The sequence below is a fragment of the Chlorocebus sabaeus genome, chromosome 3, assembly GCF_047675955.1.
Source record: "Chlorocebus sabaeus isolate Y175 chromosome 3, mChlSab1.0.hap1, whole genome shotgun sequence".
In the NCBI taxonomy this organism is placed as follows: domain Eukaryota; kingdom Metazoa; phylum Chordata; class Mammalia; order Primates; family Cercopithecidae; genus Chlorocebus; species Chlorocebus sabaeus.
The window spans coordinates 3,265,173-3,291,015 of record NC_132906.1 but is presented as its reverse complement, the minus strand read 5'-3'; the positions used below and the strand labels follow the sequence as shown (position 1 = coordinate 3,291,015).

The window sequence follows — 25,843 nt, the reverse complement described above, 5'->3', positions numbered from 1 at the left end:
CAAAGGTGATAAGTATATTTAAAAATCTGTCCTGTCATGGTGGATGGTGTAGTCAACATCTTACACCTGCATGGTGCTTTACAGCTTTTCCGGTGCTTTCCCATTTCTTTTTTCATTGGAGCCTCCCTCATAACTTGTAGCTCATTTGGTAATGACAGTGATTATTAAATTTCACAGACGAGGAGAGAAAGGTTAAGATCAAGGCCGCCAGCCACGTGCAGGGAGGTCAGGTCTTCCACTTGCCCTGTCCTTGCTCTGTTTCTGACACCACTGCCCCTCCGTGGTTTTATGTAGTTATGATGCTGGGTTTGCATTAGGCTTGATCAGCTCCTGGGAAGTGTGGACAAATCCAGTTAACTCTGTGAAGGGGCAGGAAAGGGGTATTGTGGGGGTCTTAAAGTGATGGGTGTCTGATAGGTGTCCTCTCTTTTAGGGAACGACAGTAATTTAGGGAAAACAGTCAACATGGTTCTAATTTTAATACTATCTTTCAACTTCTGCAAGCATCCTTTTCCTTGTGAAACTGTTACCTGAGCTTTTTCTAAGTGAGATGTTGTCCTGAGAAGTTCTGGATTTGTCCTGCTGTTCACATTGTCAAGCATACTCTCTGATGTGTCTTTTGTGGAATGTACTTTTTTCTTGTCCAAGATAATGACTTAGGGAAAGTTGCTAATCATTGTACACCTTTATTCATTAAAATATAAGTGAGATGAGTTGGAATGGGAGAGGCAAGTTAGGTCGGAGTTAAAGTGAGACTAAAAGAAAATAAGCATGTAAATTAAATGTTGTTTCCCATCAGGGACCTGTGTCTATGAGCTGGTAGCTGTGAGACTGACTTTTCAAACATGTAAATTACTCATTTAATTGTAATTGTCATCTTCAAAACAGCCTTTCTGGAAGTCTAAGCCCGGATTCCTATAACCCTGCCAATCTTTGCTCTAATGTTTTGGAGCTCCTTTTTTTCTTTTTTTTGAGACAGAGTCTCGCTCTGTCACCCAGGCTAGACGATCTTGGCTCGCTGCAAGCTCTGCCTCCTGGGTTCACACCATTCTCCTGCCTCAGCCTCCTGAGTAGCTGGGACTACAGGCACCGCCACCACACCCGGCTAGTTTTTTGTATTTTTAGTACACGCTTGGCTAATTTTTTGTATTTTTAGTAGAGACGGGGTTTCACCATGTTAGCCAGGATGGTCTCAATCTTTTGACCTTGTGATCCACCCGCCTCGGCCTCCCAAAGTGCTGGGATTACAGACGTGAGCTACCGTGCCCGGCCCTTTTTTTTCTTTTTTATTAATGATGTATTATATTTTTGTTAAAATTTTGTGTTGAAATATAAGATACATATAGAACAGTGTACATTTCATAAATGTAGGCTTAGTGAAATTTTTACCACCTGAGCATACCCATGTAAACCTAGATCAGAACACAGAGGATTCCCAGAAGATGACACAGATTACCAGCCCCCAAAACCCCTCTCTTGCCTTTTTCAATCTGACCACTCCAGGGTAGCCACGACACTGGCTTTAACAGCATAGATTCACTTTGCTATTAATCATGCTTTGTATATTCTGTGTCTGGCTTTTATTTGCCGTGATGCTGGTGAGATTCATCCAGATTGTTGCATGGAACTGTTAACAATTCTTTCTCATTGTTATGGTATTTTACTGTGTGGTCTATTACTTTATTTTAAAGAAAATATTTTTGTTGGTGGCAGATCCTTTCTGAGGTGGATGTGGATTTGGAAATGGCCAAAAGTTAATTCAGGGCCACATCAGGTGAGAAGGGTGGAAGGTCAGCAGAGCACTCTGCTTTCGCTCAGCATTTTCCAAATATCTTGTGGCACAGAGTGTGGCTACCATTTGCTTCTCTAGCCCTGGGTGGATGGGGCAAACCTGTTACATTTTTAGGGATGAGATAAATGTATAAATTAATGTAGAAAACTTGACATCTTTCAAAGTTGCATTTTTCCACTTTTATTTTCTTCTTTTTCTCTATTACGGATTCAAGTTTGTTATTTTGGTGTCATAATGAAGCACTATTTTGTTTTTGGTCTTGGTTAATTTTCTTGGCATTGTTACACTAGATGTTCATCTGGTGTTTTGTTCATCACACGTTGCGTGTGGGTCACTCCCAGAGATTGTCTTGATGATCACTTTTCTTTATCTAGATTTAAGAGTTAGACTCCTATTTTCATGATTATTTAATAACCCTGATAACTAGCTGTATTAGTCTGTTTTCATGCTGCTGATAAAGACATACTTGAGACTAGGTAATTTATAATTAAAAAGAAGTTTAATGGACCCACAGTTCCACGTGGCTGGGGAGGCCTCAGAATCATGGCAGAAGGCTAAAGGCACATCTTACATGGCAACAGGCAAAAAGAGAATGAAAGCCAAGAGAAAGGGGTTTCCCCTTATAAAACCATCAGCTCTCTTGAGACTTAGTTACTACCACGAGAACAGTAGGACTACCGTGAGAACACCACCCCCATGATTCGATTATCTCCCACTGGGTCCTTCCCACAACACATGGGAATTATGGGAGTTACAAGTCAAGATGAGATTTGGGTGGGGACATAGCCAAACCATATCACCAGCCTTTAAACTTTTTTAAACCAGTCACATGGGTATCTTCCCAATTATTTTTATCTCTGCGTTCCAGACAAAAATTTGTTTTTGATACAACTTTATTGCCATTAATGGTTTTAATATTTTGAGAGCATGATGATATAGGGACTTAGGGGGAGCCAGTAAGTGACACCTTGCTTTCCTTTCCTGAGTTCTGAGTCAGTGAAGACATAGTGAAGACATAGCAGAGGAATTCAGCAGACGGATGTCAGAAGCCACTTCTGTCACTGATTATTGTGATATTGGAGATTATAGCTGTGACAGGCATTGGACTTCTGTTGACTCCCAGAATGAAATGGATTAGCTCACCAGTCTAGTCACAGGTAGCCCTGGAAAGCCACAGACTTCCTTCCAGAGGTCCTGCCCCTGCTAAACGTCTGTGCCTGTGAGTCCCGCTGAGCATGTGCAGATGCTTTTTCTCAGCTTACCAAGCATATAAGTCATCTTGCTTTCTGGTATGGGGCGTGTTGGGGGAATTCGTGAGTACAGGAGAAGAAAGGCAGAGTCTTATGTTTATGGAGCCCCCTTCATAAATGGTAGGGAACATCACAGACATGTAATGACATTTGATATTTTTTGCTGTACATAATGATTACTGCATTGCTTTGCTGACACAGAGCACTGTGGACTTCTGTTTATGAGTGATCGGTAAACACTGATTGGCCAGTCTGGGAAGTACTACTGCATAAAATGGAAACATATGTTTGTTCTGCAACGGAAACTTCTCCTCTAATTCTGTAGCTCAAACAAAATCTGTCACATTATTTAATAATTGTACCTTTTCCTTGTATTACATTTAAAATCCTTAGTTAAATATTGAGCTACTGCTTGTATTTTTAGTGTTTACTTCTACTGCCCCTTTCATTAGCAGTTAAACATGTTTCACTATATTCTGTTTCAGGAAAAACAAAACAGACCTCGATCTTGATTTTCTTTCTTGTGTTCTATCAATCATAGTCCAGCTTCCAGAAAGAGTTGTCTTATTGTCTGTCCTCCCTCATTATTCATTATCACTCCAAACAGACTTTTGCTTCCACTGTCATTCCACTAAAATAGTCTGGCTGACGTCACTAATGATTTTTCTGTTACTCAGCTCAGTGGACTTTTCTGTTTCTTTTACCTGATCTCCCAGAAGCTTGGTAAGCCCTTTGAAGCCTCTTTGAAGCCCTCAGCCGTGATGATACCATTCCTTCTTGGCATCCACTGATTTTGCTTCCTTCTCACAATTATTTGTGAACCTCTGTTCCTCACTTTACTCCCTAAATATGGGTTAGTGTGGGGGCTCCTTCCTCAGCTCTTTTACTTTGTTCCTTTCTTTGAATACATTCATACACTCCCATGAAAGCGTTAGTGACCACCATATCCTTGGTCACCACCCTAGTCTTCAGAGAGGTAGTGTAGCCGAGATTAAAAACCTGGATTTTGTAGTTACACAAATCTGGGCTTAAACTTCACTCCTCTATTGTGTGACTTTGAACAAATTTTCTCTCCTCTCTGAGCCCCTGTTTCCTCATCAGTAACATGGTAATACAGTAATATCCTTCTAAGGGTATATTTTGATTACCTAAAATTCAGGATTGCTTCACTGCAAGAATAATGAAATAAGGATTGAGTGGAGGATGGGAGCAATCATAACTTGCCGGTTGAGTTGTATCCAAGTTTGTGTTATTGCAGCAGATCAGGTTATTGAAAGCTTTATTGTAATATCGTACTCACAGCAGGCATTATGCTGAAGATCGAATGAGGAATACATAATACATGTCGTTTAACACAATATCCGGCACTGAATACTCACAAATGGTAGCTGTTGTTAGCATTTTGCACTTGGAATCCCATAAGTATTTCAAAATCAACATTGCGAAACTTTAGTCTTCATCCTCTCCCCAAATCTGTTTCTCATTTTGAGTGATCCCATTGAAAATAACACCTCTGTTCACAAGACTGCCCAAGAAAGAATCCTTAAATTTTCTTCTTTGTTCCTCACAATCTCCAGGATCTGTTGACTAAATTTTCTGTGCCAGTCCCGTGGTCTTACTCCACTGCCTATTACAGATCCTCTGATTTCTCGTTGTTACTAGATTCTTGCAGTTGATGTCCCTGCCTACAGTGGTTGGGCCTCATCTGATTATGTCACCCTCCTGCTGCAGGTTTTCCAGTGGACACTGAATCTATCAGGAGAAATCTAGCCCTGCTAGCAGGAACTAGGGGACTTTCCATGATTGTGAACTTCCATGATTGTGGAGTGCTGTCTCGTTGGCCTTGGTGCATGCCGGCGCCCTCTTCTGTTCCAATTATACAAGCACTTGTAGGTAGATGAACGTGAATCCTCCCTAAATTTCATGAAAGCAGAGAGACCTGTCAGATTTGTCACCACCATCTAGCACAGCGCCTCCTTCAGTGTAGGTTCTCAGTACTTTTTTCCCTGCATGAAAGTTTTCTCATCGCTGCAGTTTTGTACATGGTGTTCCTTTTGCTTAGAATATTTTCTTTCCATCCTCTGCTTTGCCCAGCTAATGTTTATTCATCGTTCAGTACTGAGCTCATGTGTCACCTCCAGGAAGCTTTCTTTGACATCTTGCCCTGTCCTCACCCCTGCCCTGCAGTCTGAGGTGGATGCTTCTCTTTTGCTCTTGGAACCCAGTACACAGTCCATTCGATCCTCTTTGCTTTATTAGAATCATGTTTTTACTGTGCTAGACTGCAACATCCTTGAGAGCAGGGGCAATCTTTATTTTTATATTTCCAAGGTCTGGCCGAGAGCCTGCTTGCCAAGTTTGACTGGACAAGTTGATGCTTCAACTGCTGGGCTGGGTGGGGACTGCATGGAGGAGATGCGGCGCAGAGGCCAAAAGGCAAATCTCGTTCTTGTGTCCGTGAGTTAATAGTTCCTTTTCAAATCAGTGTCTTCTGTAGTCCTGTTTATTCTTTACAACCGTGAGATAATAGAGCCTGTGTCTCCATTTGAGAGATGGAGACATTGAAGCTCAAAGAAATTGAGGGATTTAAATGACTTGCTTGAGTTGCAGAGTTGAAGCTACGATTTTTGTTTTTTTAATTTCCAGGTCTGAATTATTTCTGTGTGAAGTTGCTTAAGTAAATGGATGGCTATCAGAAACTGGAGAATAGTTAGAAGAGCAGGTAAATGGGTTTTGGATGAAGGAAAAAGAAACAACAGTTGAGTGGTACAGATGAACAGCTGAGTGGCACAGACACCTAATAGTTAGTGCCAGGGTCTTATTTATAATTTTTAAAATTTTCATACTTATTAGATGAGACCAAAATCCGTAACTTTTCCTATGAGGCACTTCATTAGCTGGCTCCATTTTCTGGGTGTCATGAAGATGCCTGGTACATGGAAGGTTCTATTGATGTTTGCTTTTTTCATCTCCTTCCCTTAGTTCCATGCTTTTTTCTGTTTGGAGGACAGCATGTTCTGTCCCTCCCTCAGCTGTGATACATGTGACTTCCTTGCCAACTCCTCCATCTCACTAGCTCTGCTCAGCTTTTGTGCAACCCATGTGTGCTTCCATGCTCTGGTCTCCACAGCACTCACACACCAGTACCTGTTTAAGTGTTTGTAATAATTTATCTGACACTTGCCTGCTCCATTAGACTGTAGGGCCAGGTCTTAGCCTATGTCTAGTTGTCCATTTCTATATCTCTAGCACTTAATCAGTATTGCTGAACTAACAAGGTACCTGTTGCTAAGGTGATTAGAATGCTGTTAAGATGAGAACAGTTCAGTTTCTTTGGTTACACCTTTGCTCTCTACCTTAGCTACTAGTTTAGTTAGCCTAAGGGACCCAAATACACAGAAATCTCACAGAGCTGTAGCAGTCCACTTGATTCAAAGTTTCTTGCTTCATTCAAGCAGAGGAGGGATAAGATGTTCATGAAACAATTCTTAGAAGTTTATAATTGTTGGTTACCATGGGCAAGCAGTGGAAATAGATAATAAAATCTCTTTTTCTTTATTATAAAGTTAGAATTGTACACTTTGTATAGATATTCCAAAACTTTTTAAAAATTAAAAATTTTAAAAATCAGGTTTTTTAGTCTAGAATCTCTGAACATGATAGCCTGTGCAAAAAGCTCACTGGTAGGTTATCAGATGATGTTATGCAGGTATAATGTAATTTGTGCATATGAATTCCATAATTCTTTCTTTGCTTTCTTTCTGAACCAACACTCCTGACTCTTACGTACTTTGATTTAGTTTGCACTGAGATACAGCTTTAAATCTTAGATGTGTATTCTGCTATGTTTGGAGTTTTGTTTCTGACTTTTCTTTTACATGAGGATGTGTAGAGATTCTACAGACAGCATTATCTTAAGATACAGAATAATTTCTGTAGCCATGATGTGAAAATTGTGACAATTCTGACTTCTTCTAAGAATGGATTTAATTGTATTCTAGCACAACAACTTCTCTGGGGATATTCAGGTAGGATAACTGAATGTCGTGTTCATTTGAAGCCTGATGTTTTTGTTCATTTGGTTCTTTGAATTCTGTTTTTGCATTTACGTAAGTAGCTAGAAGTTACGTCAACAATTTTTTTTTCTGGTGGTAATAACTATAATATTAAAGGAGAGAGGAAACCGTACTAATACAGATCTTTGTTATTACAAATACCACAGTAAAACCATATTCAAATGACTTGGAAACATTCACTTCATAGAACATTTAGTCTGTAATCAAAGAATGGTGTGGGAATCTGTATTTAAGCTGTGGTATTTAATGGGAAGTGTGATAGTGAATGCATCCCTATTATATGATGCACACAAATATTCCGATTAAAAAGCATAGAAGGGGCCAGGCTCAGTGGCTCATGCCTGTAATCCCAGCATTTTGGGAGGCAGAGGCGGGTGGGTCATGAGGTCCGGAGTTCAAGACCAGCTTGGCCAAGATGGTAAAACCTCGTCTCTACTAAAAATACAAAAAATTAGCCAGGCGTGGTGGCAGGCGCCTTTAATCCCAGCTACTTGGGAGGCTGAGGCAGAAAATTGTTTGAACTGGGGCGGCAGAGGTTGCAGTGAACTGAGATCGCGCCACTGCACTCCGCCCTGGGCAACGGAGCGAGACTCTGTCTCAAAAAACAAAAAACAAAAACAAACAAAAAAACAGAGAGGGATGTAGATTCTGGGACCTGTGACTGTGAAGTCAGGAGATCACAGCCTTTCTGTTTTGGAGTCTGGCTCAGTGTGCTGTGGTTGGTGACAGCAGGGACCCCCTGTCCTGGGTGTGCTGAGGAAGGGAAGGTGGCCAGCCTAGGTCTCACTGGGGACAGTCGGCCGATTGTTCTTACAGTGCCTTGTGTGTCATTTTGCTGACTGCCTCATGTCATTTTACTGACTGCCTTTTTTTTTAATAAAAATTTTTTGACTCAACTAATGGTATTATTTCCCCCAACTTCATGTTTCACTTGGAAATTTATAGGATATAAGATTTGCTTACAGAAATCATTTTTATGATAAATATTATTATTTGAAGCAGGTGATACACTAAAAATAGTTTAGAAACCAAGTCATTATTAGAGTGATAATTCGTATAAATATTTTTGAGTTCCTAGCTTACATTAAAAATGGTTTATCATTCACAGTTCTTATTACTGTATTTTTTTAAAGCTTTGTCAGTGTGTCTTACATGTTTTAAGGTGGCATCAAATCAAAGAGGAAAAGAAAATCTTGCTATAAGTGGACTGCATAATTAACATTTGCTCTGGTACTGTCTGGTTACATCAGTGATTCTCTAAGACGAAAGCTAAGAAGTCGGTGACAGAGTGTCAGTGGTGATTTTTGAGGAAGAAATGTGGTCACTGGGACTAATGTTGAACCACCCTGGCTTGCTGGACTTTTCTGCTGGGCCCTGGGGTCTGCAGTGCCACCGCTAGGCTGGAGGTGGAGGGAGTCTGGCCTGGCAGGAAGGCTGCCCTTTCTTTCCTTCCTTTTTCAGTTTGGTTGTTTCATTTCTTTTTTTCTATTCTCTCTTCATTTCTTTGAAGATTGACTGATCTACAGTACACCATTTAATTGAACCCTGACTGTACATTTACAAAGAGATTTGCATCTCTATGCTCAGTGGGGCATTGTTAGAACTCATCAGCTACCCAGGCTGCCACTGCCACTTTCTGTACAGGAGAAAAGTATCAAAAACTGTCACTGTGCTTAGAGCTTTGGATGGATTGTTATTGTAGCCAGCTGGAGACAGGAGGAGTCTGGTTGAATGTAGTAAACTCTCAGTTAATTAAAGCATTCAGAACTGAGATTTCTTGGTTAAGTAAATTTTTAAGTAGATTACATATAATATTTCCGTCTGTGCTGAAATTCATCTCAAGGTTAGCACTGAACATAAACATAAACGATAAAAAGCAGTGCAGTCTTTGAGTACTGATTCATTATGTTGATGTTATTCTTTTGAACCAATGAAGGATTGAACTGACAATAGTGAAGCAAAAGCTACTCTTGGAAGAGTTCCTTCTAAGTTAAATGTGGTCATTGTTTAAACCTTTCTGCCTCTTGAAATAATTTCAGTACTGTAGCTAACCTCTGTAGACAGTGCTGATAATTTTTAAGGTTACAAAAACCGTTTCATTTATTAAACTGCTACAAAAATTATTTTGCAGATCCTGTTAGAGGTGCTTTACAATTTCTATGACTTTCTAACCCAGGACATGGAGACTTGTTTCTGTGTTAACATTTATAACTAAAAAGCTGAATGTCTTAAATACAATGGATAGAATTCAGGACTTCAGATTGAACTGACTTAATGTCCATATACTGGTGTCTTATTACATTTTCTCTCTCCTTTATTTTCTTTCATGTTTTTTTCAGTTGAGCATGACCGATGTGTTAGTTGCATGCTATATGTGGTGTGTGTGTGTGTGTTTTGTTGGCATTTAATGTATACATTAAATGAGATCATTTTCCTGAAGGTAGGTATATGTTTTATAAATTGCCAAATTTCATGAAAGGATATGGGGTAAGATTATCTATGGAATGCATGTTGTGGCAGTTATTAACATAGAGCACAAAGTGGTGCATATTTAATTTTTTATTTTCTGAGTGTTTTGAATTTTAATTTCTAACTCTTTTTTTGTATCTCTAGTATTATATTCTTGCCTTATGATTTGGATATTCCATTATAGTTAAATCTGACTCAGTGAGCATTTTTTAAAGAAAAATGTTGGAAAATCACATTTTAATAGGACTTACAAACAGGCTATGCTAGTCAAGCTGCTGACAAGATTTTGTAATTTCTTAAATATTAGTGCTTGAATTATTGTAAATCACACAATGTAAAAACTGAAAAGTATTCTGAATTTGGGTATTGACACCTTCCTAAAGTTGCAAAAGTGTGCCCTTGCTTAAATTTCTCTGGCAGTAATTTTAAAATACCTTGTTGTTACATGAAAGGCAATTTCTTGGTAGAAGATGAAGTCATCTTTTTTATACGTAAGCCTCTGAAGTAAGGGTATGCTTTCTTGGACAAAAAAGTAACAATATGTAAAATTTTCCAGAGCCTGAGGTGGGATTCCTCTTACAATATTTTCCAAACTTGTTTTTTTTTTTTTTTTGAGACGGACCCGCACTGTGTCGCCCAGGCTGGAGTGCAGTGGCGTAATCTCGGCTCACTGCAACCTCCGCCTCCTGAGTTCAAGCAGTTCTCTGCCCCGGCCTCCTGAGTAGCTGGCACTACAGGAGCCTGCCACCATGCCAGGCTAATTTTTGTATTTTTAGTAGAGATGGGGTTTCATCATCTTGGCCAGGCTGGTCTTGAACTGCTGACCTCGTGATCCACCCGCCTTAGCATCCCACAGTGGTGGGATTCCAGATGTGAGCCACTGTGCCTGGCCTCTCTTTTAAGAGTCTAGAAGTCGTATGTACGTAGGGAGGATATTGAATGTTAGTATCTATACCAGATGGAATTTGAGATGTTTTTTATTTCTCTGGGAAAAATATACCTATAGATGGAATGGTGTTATTTTTTTCATTTTTTTCCTACTGATATTATAAATGTTATACTCTGAAATACTAAATTCACTTAGAAAATGTTCATTTCTAAGGCTAGTGGTTAAAACCAGTAAAAAACGCCCCCCCCCCCCAACCCAAGCAAGTATCTTCCTAGTGTTCTAGTTTATCAGACATCCAAAAGCGGAGCTGCTCTGCTGCCTTCACAGCACGGCCCCACGTGCTCCCTTTGTTGCCTCCAAAGTATTTCTGCAAAAATCTCAGGGCTCTGAACAGCGCACTTTAATAATAAGTAGCTAGATACAGGGTACTTTGGAAAAGTTGTAAATATGTTCTGTATTTGGGCATAAATATAGAGCAGTCTTTAGATCTAGAATCTCATCCCCATTATTTTTCCAAATGAGAGAATTCAAGTCCCAGAAAAATGAAATGGCACTTAAATTAGACATCTGTTTAGTTGTTGAAAGGAAACCATGTAAGTCTCATTGCTGCCTCAGCTGCAGAAAGCGCTGGTCAGCTGCAACTGAGACTCCAGCTCTGAGCGCTGACTTCATGCCCTTCTCTGTAGGTCATGCAGCTGCGTGGCTCCTGGAAACTTGAAGTTAACACAAAACAACCTTCATACAGGTTGGGTGTCCCTAACCCAAAAATCTGAAACCCCCAATGTTTCAAAATCTGCAACAAGTATCTACATGACACTCAAAAGAAATGCTCATTGGAGCATTTTGGATTTCAGATTTTTGGATTTGGAATGCTCAGCTGGTAAATACAATGTAAATATTCCAAAGTCCAAAAGAATCCGAAATCCGAAACACTTCTGGTCACAAGCATTCAGATGAGGCATAGTCAGCCTTTATTGCGGTCACGTATCAATTTTTACCTTTAAATAAAAAAGATTCTTATATAAATTTTATCTGCATTTTTTCTTGGTGTTTTTATTTGTGGGCAAATAAGTGCTAAACATTGTTTTCCATATTGATTTCATTTGCAGAACATTATAGGATACTTTAAAAAACATATTTAAATGCATTTTGTATATTTATTTAAAATAAGCATTTTCCAGGCAGAATTATTTCTCAGGTTATTGTAAATATGGATTTATATATAGAGTTTCTATCACTATTATTATTTAAAAATTATTTTAACCCAGTTTTGCCGAATTTTTACATGTACTTCCAGCTCTTAGAAAACTTTCCAGTACTGGCCAGGCACGGTGGCTCATGCCTGTAATCCCAGCACTTTGGGAGGCCAAGGCAGGTGGGTCATGAGGTCAGGAGATTGAGACCATCCTGGCTAACACGGTGAAACCCTGTCTCTACTAAAAATACAAAAAACATTAGCCGGGTGTGGTGGCGGGCCCCTGTAGTCACAGCTACTTGGGAAGCTGAGGCAGGAGAATGGCGTGAACCCGGGAGGTGGAGCTTGCAGTAAGTGGAGATGCGCCACTGCACTCCAGCCTGGATGATAGAGCGAGACTCCGTCTTAAAAAAAGAAACAAAAAAACAACGAAACGAACTTTCCAGTACTGTCTTATTTGTGAGAATAGAAAGCTACTGTAGTAGAATTATATGTATTTATGACATTTCTGTGTATGATTTACAGGAAGACCATGTACTCAGCTGCAGCTTCTAAATCCAGAACGATTTGCACGTCTTATCAAGGAAGTAATGAATACATTCTGGCCTGGCAGAGAATTGATCGTTCAATGGTATCCATTTGATGAAAACAGAAATCACCCATCTGTTTCATGGCTTAAGATGGTTTGGAAAAATCTTTATATACATTTTTCAGAGGATTTGACTTTATTTGATGAGATGCCACTTATCCCCAGAACTATACTAGAGGAAGGTCAGGCATGTGTGGAACTCATTAGACTCAGGATTCCATCATTAGTCATTTTAGATGATGAATCTGAAGCACAGCTTCCAGAATTTTTAGCAGACATTGTACAAAAACTTGGAGGATTTGTCCTTAAAAAATTAGATGCATCTATACAACATCCGCTTATTAAAAAATATATTCATTCACCATTACCAAGTGCTGTTTTACAGATAATGGAGAAGATGCCATTGCAAAAATTGTGTAATCAAATAACTTCGCTACTTCCAACACACAAAGATGCCCTGAGGAAGTTCTTGGCTAGTTTAACTGATAGCAGTGAGAAAGAGAAAAGAATTATTCAAGAATTGGCAATATTCAAGCGCATTAACCATTCTTCTGGTCAGGGAATTTCCGCTTATACAAAATTGAAAGGTTGTAAAGTCTTACACCATACTGCCAAGCTCCCAGCAGATCTGCGACTTTCTATTTCAGTAATAGACAGTAGTGATGAAGCTACTATTCGTCTGGCAAACATGTTGAAAATAGAACAGTTAAAGACCACTAACTGCTTAAAGCTTGTTTTAAAAGATATTGAAAATGCATTTTATTCACATGAAGAGGTAACACAGCTTATGTTATGGGTCCTTGAGAATCTGTCTTCTCTTAAAAATGAGAATCCAAATGTGCTTGAGTGGTTAACACCATTAAAATTCATCCAGATATCACAGGAACAGATGGTATCAGCTGGCGAACTCTTTGACCCTGATATAGAAGTACTAAAGGATCTCTTTTGTAATGAAGAAGAAACCTATTTCCCACCCTCCGTTTTTACCTCACCAGATATTCTTCACTCCTTAAGACAGATTGGTTTAAAAAATGAAGCCAGTCTCAAAGAGAAAGATGTTGTGCAAGTGGCAAAAAAAATTGAAGCCTTACAGGGCAGTGCTTGTCCAGATCAGGATGTTCTTCTGAAGAAAGCCAAAACCCTCTTACTGGTTTTAAATAAGAATCACACACTGTTACAATCATCTGAAGGAAAGATGACATTGAAGAAAATAAAATGGGTTCCAGCCTGCAAGGAAAGGCCTCCAAATTACCCAGGCTCTTTAGTCTGGAAAGGAGATCTCTGTAATCTCTGTGCACCACCAGATATGTGTGATGTAGGCCATGCAATTCTCATTGGCTCCTCACTTCCTCTTGTTGAAAGTATCCATGTAAACCTGGAAAAAGCATTAGGGATCTTCACAAAACCTAGCATTAGTGCTGTCTTAAAACACTTTAAAATTGTCGTTGATTGGTATAGTTCAAAAACCTTTAGTGATGAAGACTACTATCAATTCCAGCATATTTTGCTTGAAATTTATGGATTCATGCATGATCATCTAAATGAAGGGAAAGATTCTTTTAGAGCCTTAAAATTTCCCTGGGTTTGGACTGGCAAGAAGTTTTGTCCACTTGCCCAAGCTGTGATTAAACCAATCCATGATCTTGACCTTCAGCCTTATTTGCATAATGTACCTAAAACCATGGCGAAATTCCACCAACTATTTAAGGTCTGTGGTTCAATAGAGGAGTTGACATCAGATCATATTTCCATGGTTATTCAGAAGATATATCTGAAAAGTGACCAAGATCTCAGTGAACAAGAAAGCAAACAAAATCTTCATCTTATGTTGAATATTATCAGATGGCTATATAGCAATCAGATTCCAGCAAGCCCCAACACACCAGTTCCTATACATCATAGCAAAAATCCTTCTAAACTTATCATGAAGCCAATTCACGAATGCTGTTATTGTGACATTAAAGTTGATGACCTTAATGACTTACTTGAAGATTCTGTGGAACCAATCATTTTGGTGCATGAGGACATACCCATGAAAACTGCAGAATGGCTCAAAGTTCCATGCCTTAGTACAAGACTGATAAATCCTGAAAACATGGGATTTGAGCAGTCAGGACAAAGAGAACCACTTACTGTAAGAATTAAAAATATTCTGGAAGAATACCCTTCAGTGTCAGATATTTTTAAAGAACTACTTCAAAATGCTGATGATGCAAATGCAACAGAATGCAGTTTCTTGATTGATATGAGAAGAAATATGGACATAAGAGAGAATCTCCTAGACCCAGGGATGGCAGCTTGTCATGGACCTGCTTTGTGGTCATTCAACAATTCTCAATTCTCAGATTCAGATTTTGTGAACATAACTAGGTTAGGAGAATCTTTAAAAAGGGCAGAAGTTGACAAAGTTGGAAAATTTGGTCTTGGATTTAATTCTGTGTACCATATCACTGACATTCCCATCATTATGAGTCGGGAATTCATGATAATGTTCGATCCAAACATAAACCACATCAGTAAACACATTAAAGACAAATCCAATCCTGGAATCAAAATTAATTGGAGTAAACAACAGAAAAGACTTAGAAAATTTCCTAATCAGTTCAAACCATTTATAGATGTATTTGGCTGTCAGTTACCTTTGACTGTAGAAGCACCTTACAGCTATAATGGAACTCTTTTCCGACTGTCCTTTAGAACTCAACAGGAAGCAAAAGTGAGTGAAGTTAGTAGTACTTGCTATAATACAGCAGATATTTATTCTCTTGTGGATGAATTTAGTCTCTGTGGACACAGGCTTATCATTTTCACTCAGAGTGTAAACTCAATGTATTTGAAGTACTTGAAAATTGAAGAAACCAACCCCAGCTTAGCACAAGATACAGTAATAATTAAAAAAAAATCCTGCTCTTCCAAAGCATTGAACACACCTGTCTTAAGCGTTTTAAAAGAGGCTGCTAAGCTCATGAAGACTTGCAGCAGCAGTAATAAAAAGCTTCCCAGTGATGAACCAAAGTCATCTTGCATTCTTCAGATCACAGTGGAAGAATTTCACCATGTCTTCAGAAGGATTGCTGATTTACAGTCGCCACTCTTTAGAGGTCCAGATGATGACCCAGCTGCTTTCTTTGAAATGGCTAAGTCTGGCCAATCAAAAAAGCCATCAGATGAGTTGTCACAAAAAACAGTAGAGTGTACCACGTGGCTTCTGTGTGCTTGCATGGACACAGGAGAGGCTCTGAAGTTTTCCCTGAGTGAGAGTGGAAGAAGACTAGGACTGGTTCCATGTGGGGCAGTAGGAGTTCTGTTGTCAGAAATCCAGGACCAGAAGTGGACTGTGAAACCACACATTGGAGAGGTGTTTTGCTATTTACCTTTACGAATAAAAACAGGCTTGCCAGTTCACATCAATGGGTGCTTTGCTGTTACATCAAATAGGAAAGAAATCTGGAAAACAGATACAAAAGGACGATGGAATACCACGTTCATGAGACATGTTATTGTGAAAGCTTACTTACAGGCACTGAGTGTCTTACGGGACCTGGCCACTAGTGGGGAGCTAGTGGATTATACTTACTATGCAGTGTGGCCCGATCCTGATTTAGTTCATGATGATTTTTCTGTAATTTGCCAAGGATTTTATGAAGATGTAGCTCATGGAAAAGGGAAAGAATTGACCAAAGTCTTCTCTGATGGATCTACTTGGGTTTCCATGAAGAATGTAAGATTTCTAGATGACTGTATACTTAAAAGAAGAGATGTTGGTTCAGCAGCCTTCAAGATATTTTTGAAATACCTCAAGAAGACTGGGTCCAAAAACCTTTGTGCTGTTGAACTTCCTTCTTCAGTAAAATTAGGATTTGAAGAAGCTGGCTGCAAACAGATACTACTTGAAAACACATTTTCAGAGAAACAGTTTTTTTCTGAAGTGTTTTTTCCAAATATTCAAGAAATTGAAGCAGAACTTAGAGATCCTTTAATGATTTTTGTTCTAAATGAAAAAGTTGATGAGTTCTCGGGAATTCTTCGTGTTACTCCATGTATTCCTTGTTCCTTGGAGGGGCATCCTTTGGTTTTGCCATCAAGATTGATCCACCCTGAAGGACGAGTTGCAAAGTTATTTGACATTAAAGATGGAAGATTCCCTTATGGTTCTACTCAGGATTATCTCAATCCTATTATTTTGATTAAACTAGTTCAGTTAGGTATGGCAAAAGATGATATTTTATGGGATGACATGCTAGAACGTGCAGAGTCAGTAGCTGAAATTAATAAAAGTGATCATGTTGCTGCATGCCTAAGAAGTAGTATCTTATTGAGTCTTATTGATGAGAAACTAAAAATAAGGGATCCTAGAGCAAAGGATTTTGCTGCAAAATATCAAACAATCCCCTTCCTTCCATTTTTGACAAAACCAGCAGGTTTTTCTTTGGACTGGAAAGGTAACAGTTTTAAACCTGAAACCATGTTTGCAGCAACTGACCTTTATACAGCTGAACATCAAGATATAATTTGTCTTTTGCAACCAATTCTAAATGAAAATTCTCATTCCTTTAGAGGTTGTGGTTCAGTGTCATTAGCTGTTAAAGAGTTTTTGGGATTACTCAAGAAGCCAACAGTTGATCTGGTTATAAACCAACTGAAAGAAGTTGCAAAATCAGTTGATGATGGAATTACACTGTACCAGGAGAATATCACCAATGCTTGCTACAAATACCTTCATGAAGCCTTGATGCAAAATGACATCACTAAGATATCAATTATTGATAAGTTAAAGCCCTTTAGCTTCATTCTCGTTGAGAATGCATATGTTGACTCAGAAAAGGTTTCTTTTCATTTAAATTTTGAGGCAGCACCATACCTTTATCAGTTGCCTAATAAATACAAAAATAATTTCCGTGAACTTTTTGAAAGTGTGGGTGTGAGGCAGTCATTCACTGTTGAAGATTTTGCTCTTGTTTTGGAATCTATTGATCAAGAAAGAGGAACAAAGCAAATAACAGAAGAGAATTTTCAGCTTTGCCGGCGAATAATCAGTGAAGGAATATGGAGTCTCATTAGAGAAAAGAAACAAGAATTTTGTGAGAAAAATTACGGCAAGATATTATTGCCGGATACTAATCTTATGCTTCTCCCTGCTAAATCGTTATGCTACAATGATTGCCCTTGGATAAAAGTAAAGGATACCACTGTAAAATATTGTCATGCTGACATACCCAGGGAAGTAGCAGTAAAACTAGGAGCAGTCCCAAAGCGACACAAAGCCTTAGAAAGATATGCATCTAATGTCTGTTTTACAACCCTTGGCACAGAATTTGGACAGAAAGAAAAATTGACCAGCAGAATTAAGAGTATCCTTAATGCATATCCTTCTGAAAAGGAAATGTTGAAAGAGCTTCTTCAAAATGCTGATGATGCAAAGGCGACAGAAATCTGTTTTGTGTTTGACCCTAGACAGCATCCAGTTGATAGAATATTTGATGATAAGTGGGCCCCATTGCAAGGGCCAGCACTTTGTGTGTACAACAACCAGCCATTTACAGAAGATGATGTTAGAGGAATTCAGAATCTTGGAAAAGGCACGAAAGAAGGAAATCCTTATAAAACTGGACAATATGGAATAGGATTCAATTCTGTATATCATATCACAGACTGCCCATCTTTTATTTCTGGCAATGACATCCTGTGTATTTTTGATCCTCATGCCAGATATGCACCAGGGGCCACATCCATTAGTCCTGGACGCATGTTTAGAGATTTGGATGCAGATTTTAGGACACAGTTCTCAGATGTTCTGGATCTTTATCTGGGAACCCACTTTAAACTGGATAATTGCACAATGTTCAGATTTCCTCTTCGTAATGCAGAAATGGCAAAAGTTTCAGAAATTTCATCCGTTCCAGCATCAGACAGAATGGTCCAGAATCTTTTGGACAAACTGCGCTCAGATGGGGCAGAACTTCTAATGTTTCTTAATCACATGGAAAAAATTTCTATTTGTGAAATAGATAAAAGTACTGGAGCTCTAAATGTGCTGTATTCAGTAAAGGGCAAAATCACAGATGGAGACAGATTGAAAAGGAAACAATTTCATGCATCTGTAATTGATAGTGTTACTAAAAAGAGGCAGCTCAAAGACATACCAGTTCAACAGATAACCTATACTATGGATACTGAGGACTCTGAAGGAAATCTTACTACGTGGCTAGTTTGTAATAGATCAGGCTTTTCAAGTATGGAGAAAGTATCTAAGAGTGTCATATCAGCTCACAAGAACCAAGATATTACTCTCTTCCCACGTGGTGGAGTAGCTGCCTGCATTACTCACAACTATAAAAAACCCCATAGGGCCTTCTGCTTTTTGCCTCTCTCTCTGGAGACTGGGCTGCCATTCCATGTGAACGGCCACTTTGCGCTGGATTCAGCCAGAAGGAACCTGTGGCGTGATGATAATGGAGTTGGTGTTCGAAGCGACTGGAATAACAGCTTAATGACAGCATTAATAGCTCCTGCATATGTTGAATTGCTAATACAGTTAAAAAAACGGTATTTCCCTGGTTCTGATCCAACATTATCAGTGTTACAGAACACCCCTATTCATGTTGTAAAGGACACTTTAAAGAAGTTTTTATCATTTTTCCCAGTTAACCGTCTTGATCTACAGCCAGATTTATATTGTCTAGTGAAAGCACTTTACAGTTGCATTCACGAAGACATGAAACGTCTTTTACCTGTTGTGCGGGCTCCAAATATTGATGGCTCTGACTTGCACTCTGCAGTTATAATTACTTGGATCAATATGTCTACTTCAAATAAAACTAGACCATTTTTTGACAATTTACTACAGGATGAATTACAACACCTTAAAAATGCAGATTATAATATCACCACACGCAAAACAGTAGCAGAGAATGTCTATAGGCTGAAACATCTCCTTTTAGAAATTGGTTTCAACTTGGTTTATAACTGTGATGAAACTGCTAATCTTTACCACTGTCTTATAGATGCAGATATTCCTGTTAGTTATGTGACCCCTGCTGATATCAGATCTTTTTTAATGACATTTTCCTCTCCTGACACTAATTGCCATATTGGGAAGCTGCCTTGTCGTCTGCAGCAGACTAATCTAAAGCTTTTTCATAGTTTAAAACTTTTAGTTGATTATTGTTTTAAAGATGCAGAAGAAAATGAGATTGAAGTTGAGGGACTGCCCCTTCTCATTACACTGGACAGTGTTTTGCAAACTTTTGATGCAAAACGACCCAAGTTTCTAACAACATATCATGAATTGATTCCATCCCGCAAAGACTTGTTTATGAATACATTATATTTGAAATATAGTAATATTTTATTGAACTGTAAAGTTGCAAAAGTGTTTGACATTTCCAGCTTTGCTGATTTGTTATCCTCTGTGTTGCCTCGAGAATATAAGACCAAAAGTTGCACGAAGTGGAAGGACAATTTTGCAAGTGAGTCTTGGCTTAAGAATGCATGGCATTTTATCAGCGAATCTGTAAGTCTGAAAGAAGATCTGGAAGAAACAAAACCAACATTTGACATTGTTGTTGATACTCTAAAAGACTGGGCATTGCTTCCAGGAACAAAGTTTACTGTTTCAGCCAACCAGCTTGTGGTTCCTGAAGGAGATGTTCTGCTTCCTCTCAGCCTTATGCACATTGCAGTTTTCCCAAATGCCCAGAGTGATAAAGTTTTTCATGCTCTAATGAAAGCTGGCTGTATTCAGCTTGCTTTGAACAAAATCTGTTCCAAAGACAGTGCATTTGTTCCTCTGTTGTCATGTCACACGGCAAATATAGAGAGCCCCACAAGCATCTTGAAAGCTCTACATTATATGGTCCAAACTTCAACATTTAGAACAGAAAAATTAGTAGAAAATGATTTTGAAGCACTTTTGATGTATTTCAACTGCAATTTGAATCATTTGATGTCCCAAGATGATATAAAAATTTTAAAGTCACTTCCGTGCTATAAATCCATCAGTGGCCGCTATGTGAGTATTGCAAAATTTGGAACATGCTATGTACTTACAAAAAGTATCCCTCCAGCTGAAGTGGAAAAATGGACACAATCATCATCATCTGCATTTCTTGAAGAAAAAATACACTTAAAAGAACTGTATGAGGTGATTGGTTGTGTACCTGTAGATGATCTTGAGGTATATTTAAAACACCTCTTACCAAAAATTGAAAATCTCTCTTATGATGCAAAATTAGAGCACTTAATTTACCTTAAGAATAGATTATCAAGTGCTGAGGAATTATCAGAGATTAAGGAACAACTTTTTGAAAAACTGGAAAGTTTATTGATAATCCATGATGCTAACAGTAGACTAAAGCAAGCAAAGCATTTCTATGATAGAACTGTGAGAGTTTTTGAAGTTATGCTTCCTGAAAAATTGTTTATTCCTAATGATTTCTTTAGGAAATTGGAACAACTTATAAAACCCAAAAATCATGTTACATTTATGACATCCTGGGTGGAATTCTTAAGAAATATTGGACTAAAATACATACTTTCTCAGCAGCAGTTGTTACAATTTGCTAAGGAAATCAGTGTGAGGGCTAATACAGAAAACTGGTCCAAAGAAACATTGCAAAATACAGTTGATATCCTTCTGCATCATATATTCCAAGAACGAATGGATTTGTTATCTGGTAATTTTCTGAAAGAGCTATCTTTAATACCATTCTTATGTCCTGAGCGGGCCCCCGCGGAATTCATTAGATTTCATCCTCAATATCAAGAGGTAAATGGAACACTTCCTCTTATAAAGTTCAATGGAGCACAGGTAAATCCAAAATTCAAGCAATGTGATGTACTCCAGCTATTATGGACATCCTGCCCTATTCTTCCAGAGAAAGCTACACCCTTAAGCATTAAAGAACAAGAAGGTAGTGACCTTGGTCCACAAGAACAGCTTGAACAAGTTTTAAATATGCTTAATGTTAACCTGGATCCTCCTCTTGATAAAGTAATCAATAACTGCAGAAACATATGCAACATAACAACTTTGGATGAAGAAATGGTAAAAACTAGAGCAAAAGTCTTAAGGAGCATATATGAATTCCTCAGTGCAGAAAAAAGGGAATTTCGTTTTCAGTTGCGAGGGGTTGCTTTTGTGATGGTAGAAGATGGTTGGAAGCTTCTGAAGCCTGAGGAGGTAGTCATAAACCTAGAATATGAATCTGATTTTAAACCTTACTTGTACAAGCTACCTTTAGAACTTGGCACATTTCACCAGTTGTTCAAACACTTAGGTACTGAAGATATTATTTCAACTAAGCAATACGTTGAAGTGTTAAGCCGCATATTTAAAAATTCTGAGGGCAAACAATTAGATCCCAATGAAATGCGTACAGTTAAGAGAGTAGTTTCCGGTCTGTTCAAGAGTCTACAGAATGATTCAGTCAAGGTGAGGAATGATCTCGAGAATGTACGAGACCTTGCACTTTACCTCCCAAGCCAGGATGGTAGATTGGTGAAGTCAAGCATCTTAGTGTTTGATGATGCCCCACATTATAAAAGTAGAATCCAGGGGAATATTGGTGTGCAAATGTTGGTTGATCTCAGCCAGTGCTACTTAGGGAAAGACCATGGATTTCATACTAAGTTGATAATGCTCTTTCCTCAGAAACTTAGACCTCGATTATTGAGCAGTATACTTGAAGAACAGTTAGATGAAGAGACTCCCAAAGTTTGTCAGTTTGGAGCGTTGTGTTCTCTTCAAGGAAGATTGCAGTTACTCTTGTCTTCTGAACAGTTCATTACAGGACTAATTAGAATTATGAAGCATGAAAATGATAATGCTTTTCTGGCCAATGAAGAAAAAGCCATAAGACTTTGCAAAGCCCTAAGAGAAGGATTGAAAGTGTCCTGTTTTGAAAAGCTTCAAACAACGTTAAGAGTTAAAGGTTTTAATCCTATTCCCCACAGCAGAAGTGAAACTTTTGCTTTTTTGAAGAGATTCGGTAATGCAGTCATCCTGCTGTACATTCAACATTCAGACAGTAAAGACATTAATTTCCTCTTAGCATTGGCAATGACTCTTAAGTCAGCAACTGACAATTTGATTTCTGACACCTCATATTTAATTGCTATGCTAGGATGCAATGATATTTACAGGATCGGGGAGAAACTTGACAGTTTGGGAGTGAAATATGACTCTTCAGAGCCATCAAAACTGGAACTTCCAATGCCTGGCACACCAATTCCTGCCGAAATTCATTACACTCTGCTTATGGACCCAATGAATGTTTTTTACCCGGGAGAATATGTTGGGTACCTTGTTGATGCTGAAGGTGGTGATATCTATGGATCATACCAGCCAACATACACGTATGCAATTATTGTACAAGAAGTTGAAAGAGAAGATGCTGACAATTCTAGCTTTCTAGGAAAGATATATCAGATAGATATTGGTTATAGCGAATATAAAATAGTTAGCTCTCTTGATCTGTATAAGTTTTCAAGACCTGACGAAAGCTCTCAAAGCAGAGACAGTGCTCCTTCTACGCCAACCAGCCCTACTGAGTTCCTTGCCCCTGGCCTGAGAAGCATTCCTCCTCTTTTCTCTGGTAGAGAGAGCCACAAGACTTCTTCAAAACATCAGTCCCCCAAAAAGCTTAAGGTTAATTCTTTACCAGAAATCTTAAAAGAAGTGACATCTGTGGTGGAGCAAGCATGGAAGCTTCCAGAATTGGAACGAAAAAAGATTATTAGGCGATTGTATTTGAAATGGCATCCTGACAAAAATCCAGAGAACCATGACATTGCCAATGAAGTTTTTAAACATTTGCAGAATGAAATCAACAGATTAGAAAAACAGGCTTTTCTAGATCAAAATGCAGACAGGGCTTCCAGACGAACGTTTTCAACCTCAGCATCCCGATTTCAATCAGACAAGTACTCATTTCAGAGATTCTATACTTCATGGAATCAAGAAGCAACGAGCCATAAATCTGAAAGACAGCAACAGAACAAAGAAAAATGCCCCCCTTCAGCTGGACAGACTTACTCTCAAAGGTTCTTTGTTCCTCCCACTTTCAAGTCGGTTGGCAATCCAGTGGAAGCACGCAGATGGCTAAGACAAGCCAGAGCAAACTTCTCAGCTGCCAGGAATGACCTTCATAAAAATGCCAATGAGTGGGTGTGCTTTAAATGTTACCTTTCTACCAAGTTAGCTTTGGTTGCAGCTGACTATGCTGTGAGGGGAAAGTCTGATAAAGATGTAAAACCAACTGCACTTGCTCAGAAAATAGAGGAATATAGTCAGCAACTTGAAGGACTGACAAATGATGTCCACACATTGGAAGCTTATGGTGTAGACAGTTTAAAAACAAGATATCCTGATTTGCTTCCCTTTCCTCAGATCCCAAATGACAGGTTCACTTCTGAGGTTGCTATGAGGGTGATGGAATGTACTGCCTGTATCATAATAAAACTTGAAAATTTTATACAACAAAAAGTGTGAAGGTATTTAAGGGGAAAAAAAAGAGGTAGATCTTGAATGTGTTGTAGCACAAATATAAATTGCTGTACTCATTAAGCTTCATTGCCAGTTAGCTAGGAATTGTGAAGCACATTGCAGATTGTTCTGGGAGAATTCTGGAGTAGTTATGTGCATGAATACCAACGGAAAACCTTAACTGAATCTAGAAGAAAAGTATTTTGAAGATGGTGGTGAGCTGCAAAACAGGTGGATGGATTTGAATGATTGAGATGGTACATTATTGAACTGCACTTTCTATAACCAAAGCTTAGCAGTTTGTTAGATAAGAGTCTATATATGTCTCTGGTTAAGATGAAGTTAATTTTATGTTTTTAACATGGTATTTTTGAAGGAGCTAATGAAACACTGGACATATCATTGGTTTAAACATAAGGGGAATTAAGTCTTTGTAGTTTGTCATTTTTTTAAGTGGATCTTCTTGGATGCATTATTTTCTTATCAGCTGGCTCTGATTATGAATTTGTTGCAATTTTATGTCGTACTCAGTGCATTTAAGAAATGGTACAGTATTTTAATCCTGTTACTTGACTAAGTGTGTGAAGGTAGTACTTTTTAGAGTGCACTGAGTGCACTTTACATCTTTATTTAAATTTTTTTGACATCTTTTGTTTACAGGCTTCCTGTTTCATGAAGATAGCAATGGAAAACTCAAAATGGTGGCAGTTCTTATTACCAGATAAGATGTTAGTATTGTTTCTGGAAACTGCTTGCCAAGACAACATTTATTAACTGTTAGAACACTTGCTTTATGTTTGTGTGTATATATTTTCCACAAATGTTATAATTTATATAGTGTGGTTGAACAGGATGCAATCTTTTGTTGTCTAAAGGTGCTGCAGTTCAAAAAAAAACACAAAACCTTTTCTTTCAATATGGCACTTAGTGGAGTTTTTTTAACTTTAAAAACATTAACAATTGTTAAAATCATTGTGTTATCTAGTAGCTTATAATGATCAGCTTATATTTCCCCGTGGTCAGAACTGACATTTAATTCACATTTGTCTCGCCATACTTCTGTAACATAGTTCTGTCGCAGAATGTAAAAGAAAGGTAATTATAATTAGTTTTATACAAGTGTACTGGCTGTAAATGATGCTGAATATATTTTATGCAATTAAGGGCTTACAGAACATGTTAAAACTTTTTTACTTTTATCGGTAATAAGGAATGTTTGCACCTCCACCCTGTCTTGCTTCTGGATGCGAAACCATGTAATTATTTCTGCTGTTATATAAGGTGCCATACTTTTAATAAAGCAAAATGTACATATGAAATCATCGTAATGGGTATTTCCTGGGAAATAGTTCATTGGAAATCAAACTTAACATCTTAATATTGAATTTTGATGTGTGTCTAGGTGTGTGTTTATTGGAAATATTAGGAAAATATTTTCCTGTGTATTTTCATGCTGGAATTGTAGATTTCTTTTTTAGGATTAATAGAATATAAAGTGCTTATTATTTACTAGGTTTAGGTCCTCATTGATTTAGCTGAGTTTATGTCACCTTTTTAGGGAATCAGATTAGTTGACATATATGGTATATATGTGTTTGGAAACAGATACATTAAATATTTTTTTTCTCTAGGTAGAGCTGAATTGATATTTCCCCTGCCTCAGGGACAGCTGCATGTCTGGGACTAATTCACACTTTATTACTGACAAATATGAGTTCTTCATCTTTGTAGTTGAGGTACAAGTCTTCAGAGTTAGGCGGATGAGGGTTAAGAGTGCTCTCTGTTCTGGAGCTACCTGAATTGTGCGTCTTCAGCTTTATGTAAAGTACTTGCTACTCCGAAGCTCCAATTCAGCACTTAGATTTTATTGCTTTTGAATATTAAAATTTACACAGAAAACCTCATTTGGCCTTGATGATAGTTGATCTAGTTGGAGTTTTGTGTTTTTCCAGGCAAAAGAAACCCCAAAAAACAAAAAACCTGATAATTTGATTTTAGAAAATTAATATAATTATATATAACTTTTTAATGAAGCACTCCCACCAGGGTCAGGCTGTACCTGTAATCAAATGCATTAGTGTATTTCTGCAATGAAGTC

At 38.2% G+C, this 25,843-nt stretch overlaps 1 protein-coding gene across 4 annotated transcripts in view; it reads left to right on the top strand.

Annotated features, from left to right (window-relative positions):
* Nucleotides 1-25,064, top strand: part of SACS (sacsin molecular chaperone) — a 106,462-nt gene extending 81,398 nt beyond the window's left edge. For 2 of the 4 annotated variants that reach the window (XM_037986910.2, XM_008021714.3), the window contains 2 exons: nucleotides 7,044-7,070; nucleotides 12,197-25,064. In XM_037986910.2, the coding sequence (XP_037842838.2) occupies nucleotides 7,044-7,070; nucleotides 12,197-23,751 (11,582 nt within the window). In that variant the 3' untranslated portion in view covers nucleotides 23,752-25,064. Of the gene's footprint in view, nucleotides 1-5,402; nucleotides 5,500-7,043; nucleotides 7,071-12,196 lie in introns of those variants that run through there. The other 2 variants (XM_008021717.3, XM_008021715.3) reach the window with 2 other exon arrangements.
* The last annotated feature ends 779 nt before the right edge of the window (nucleotides 25,065-25,843 follow it).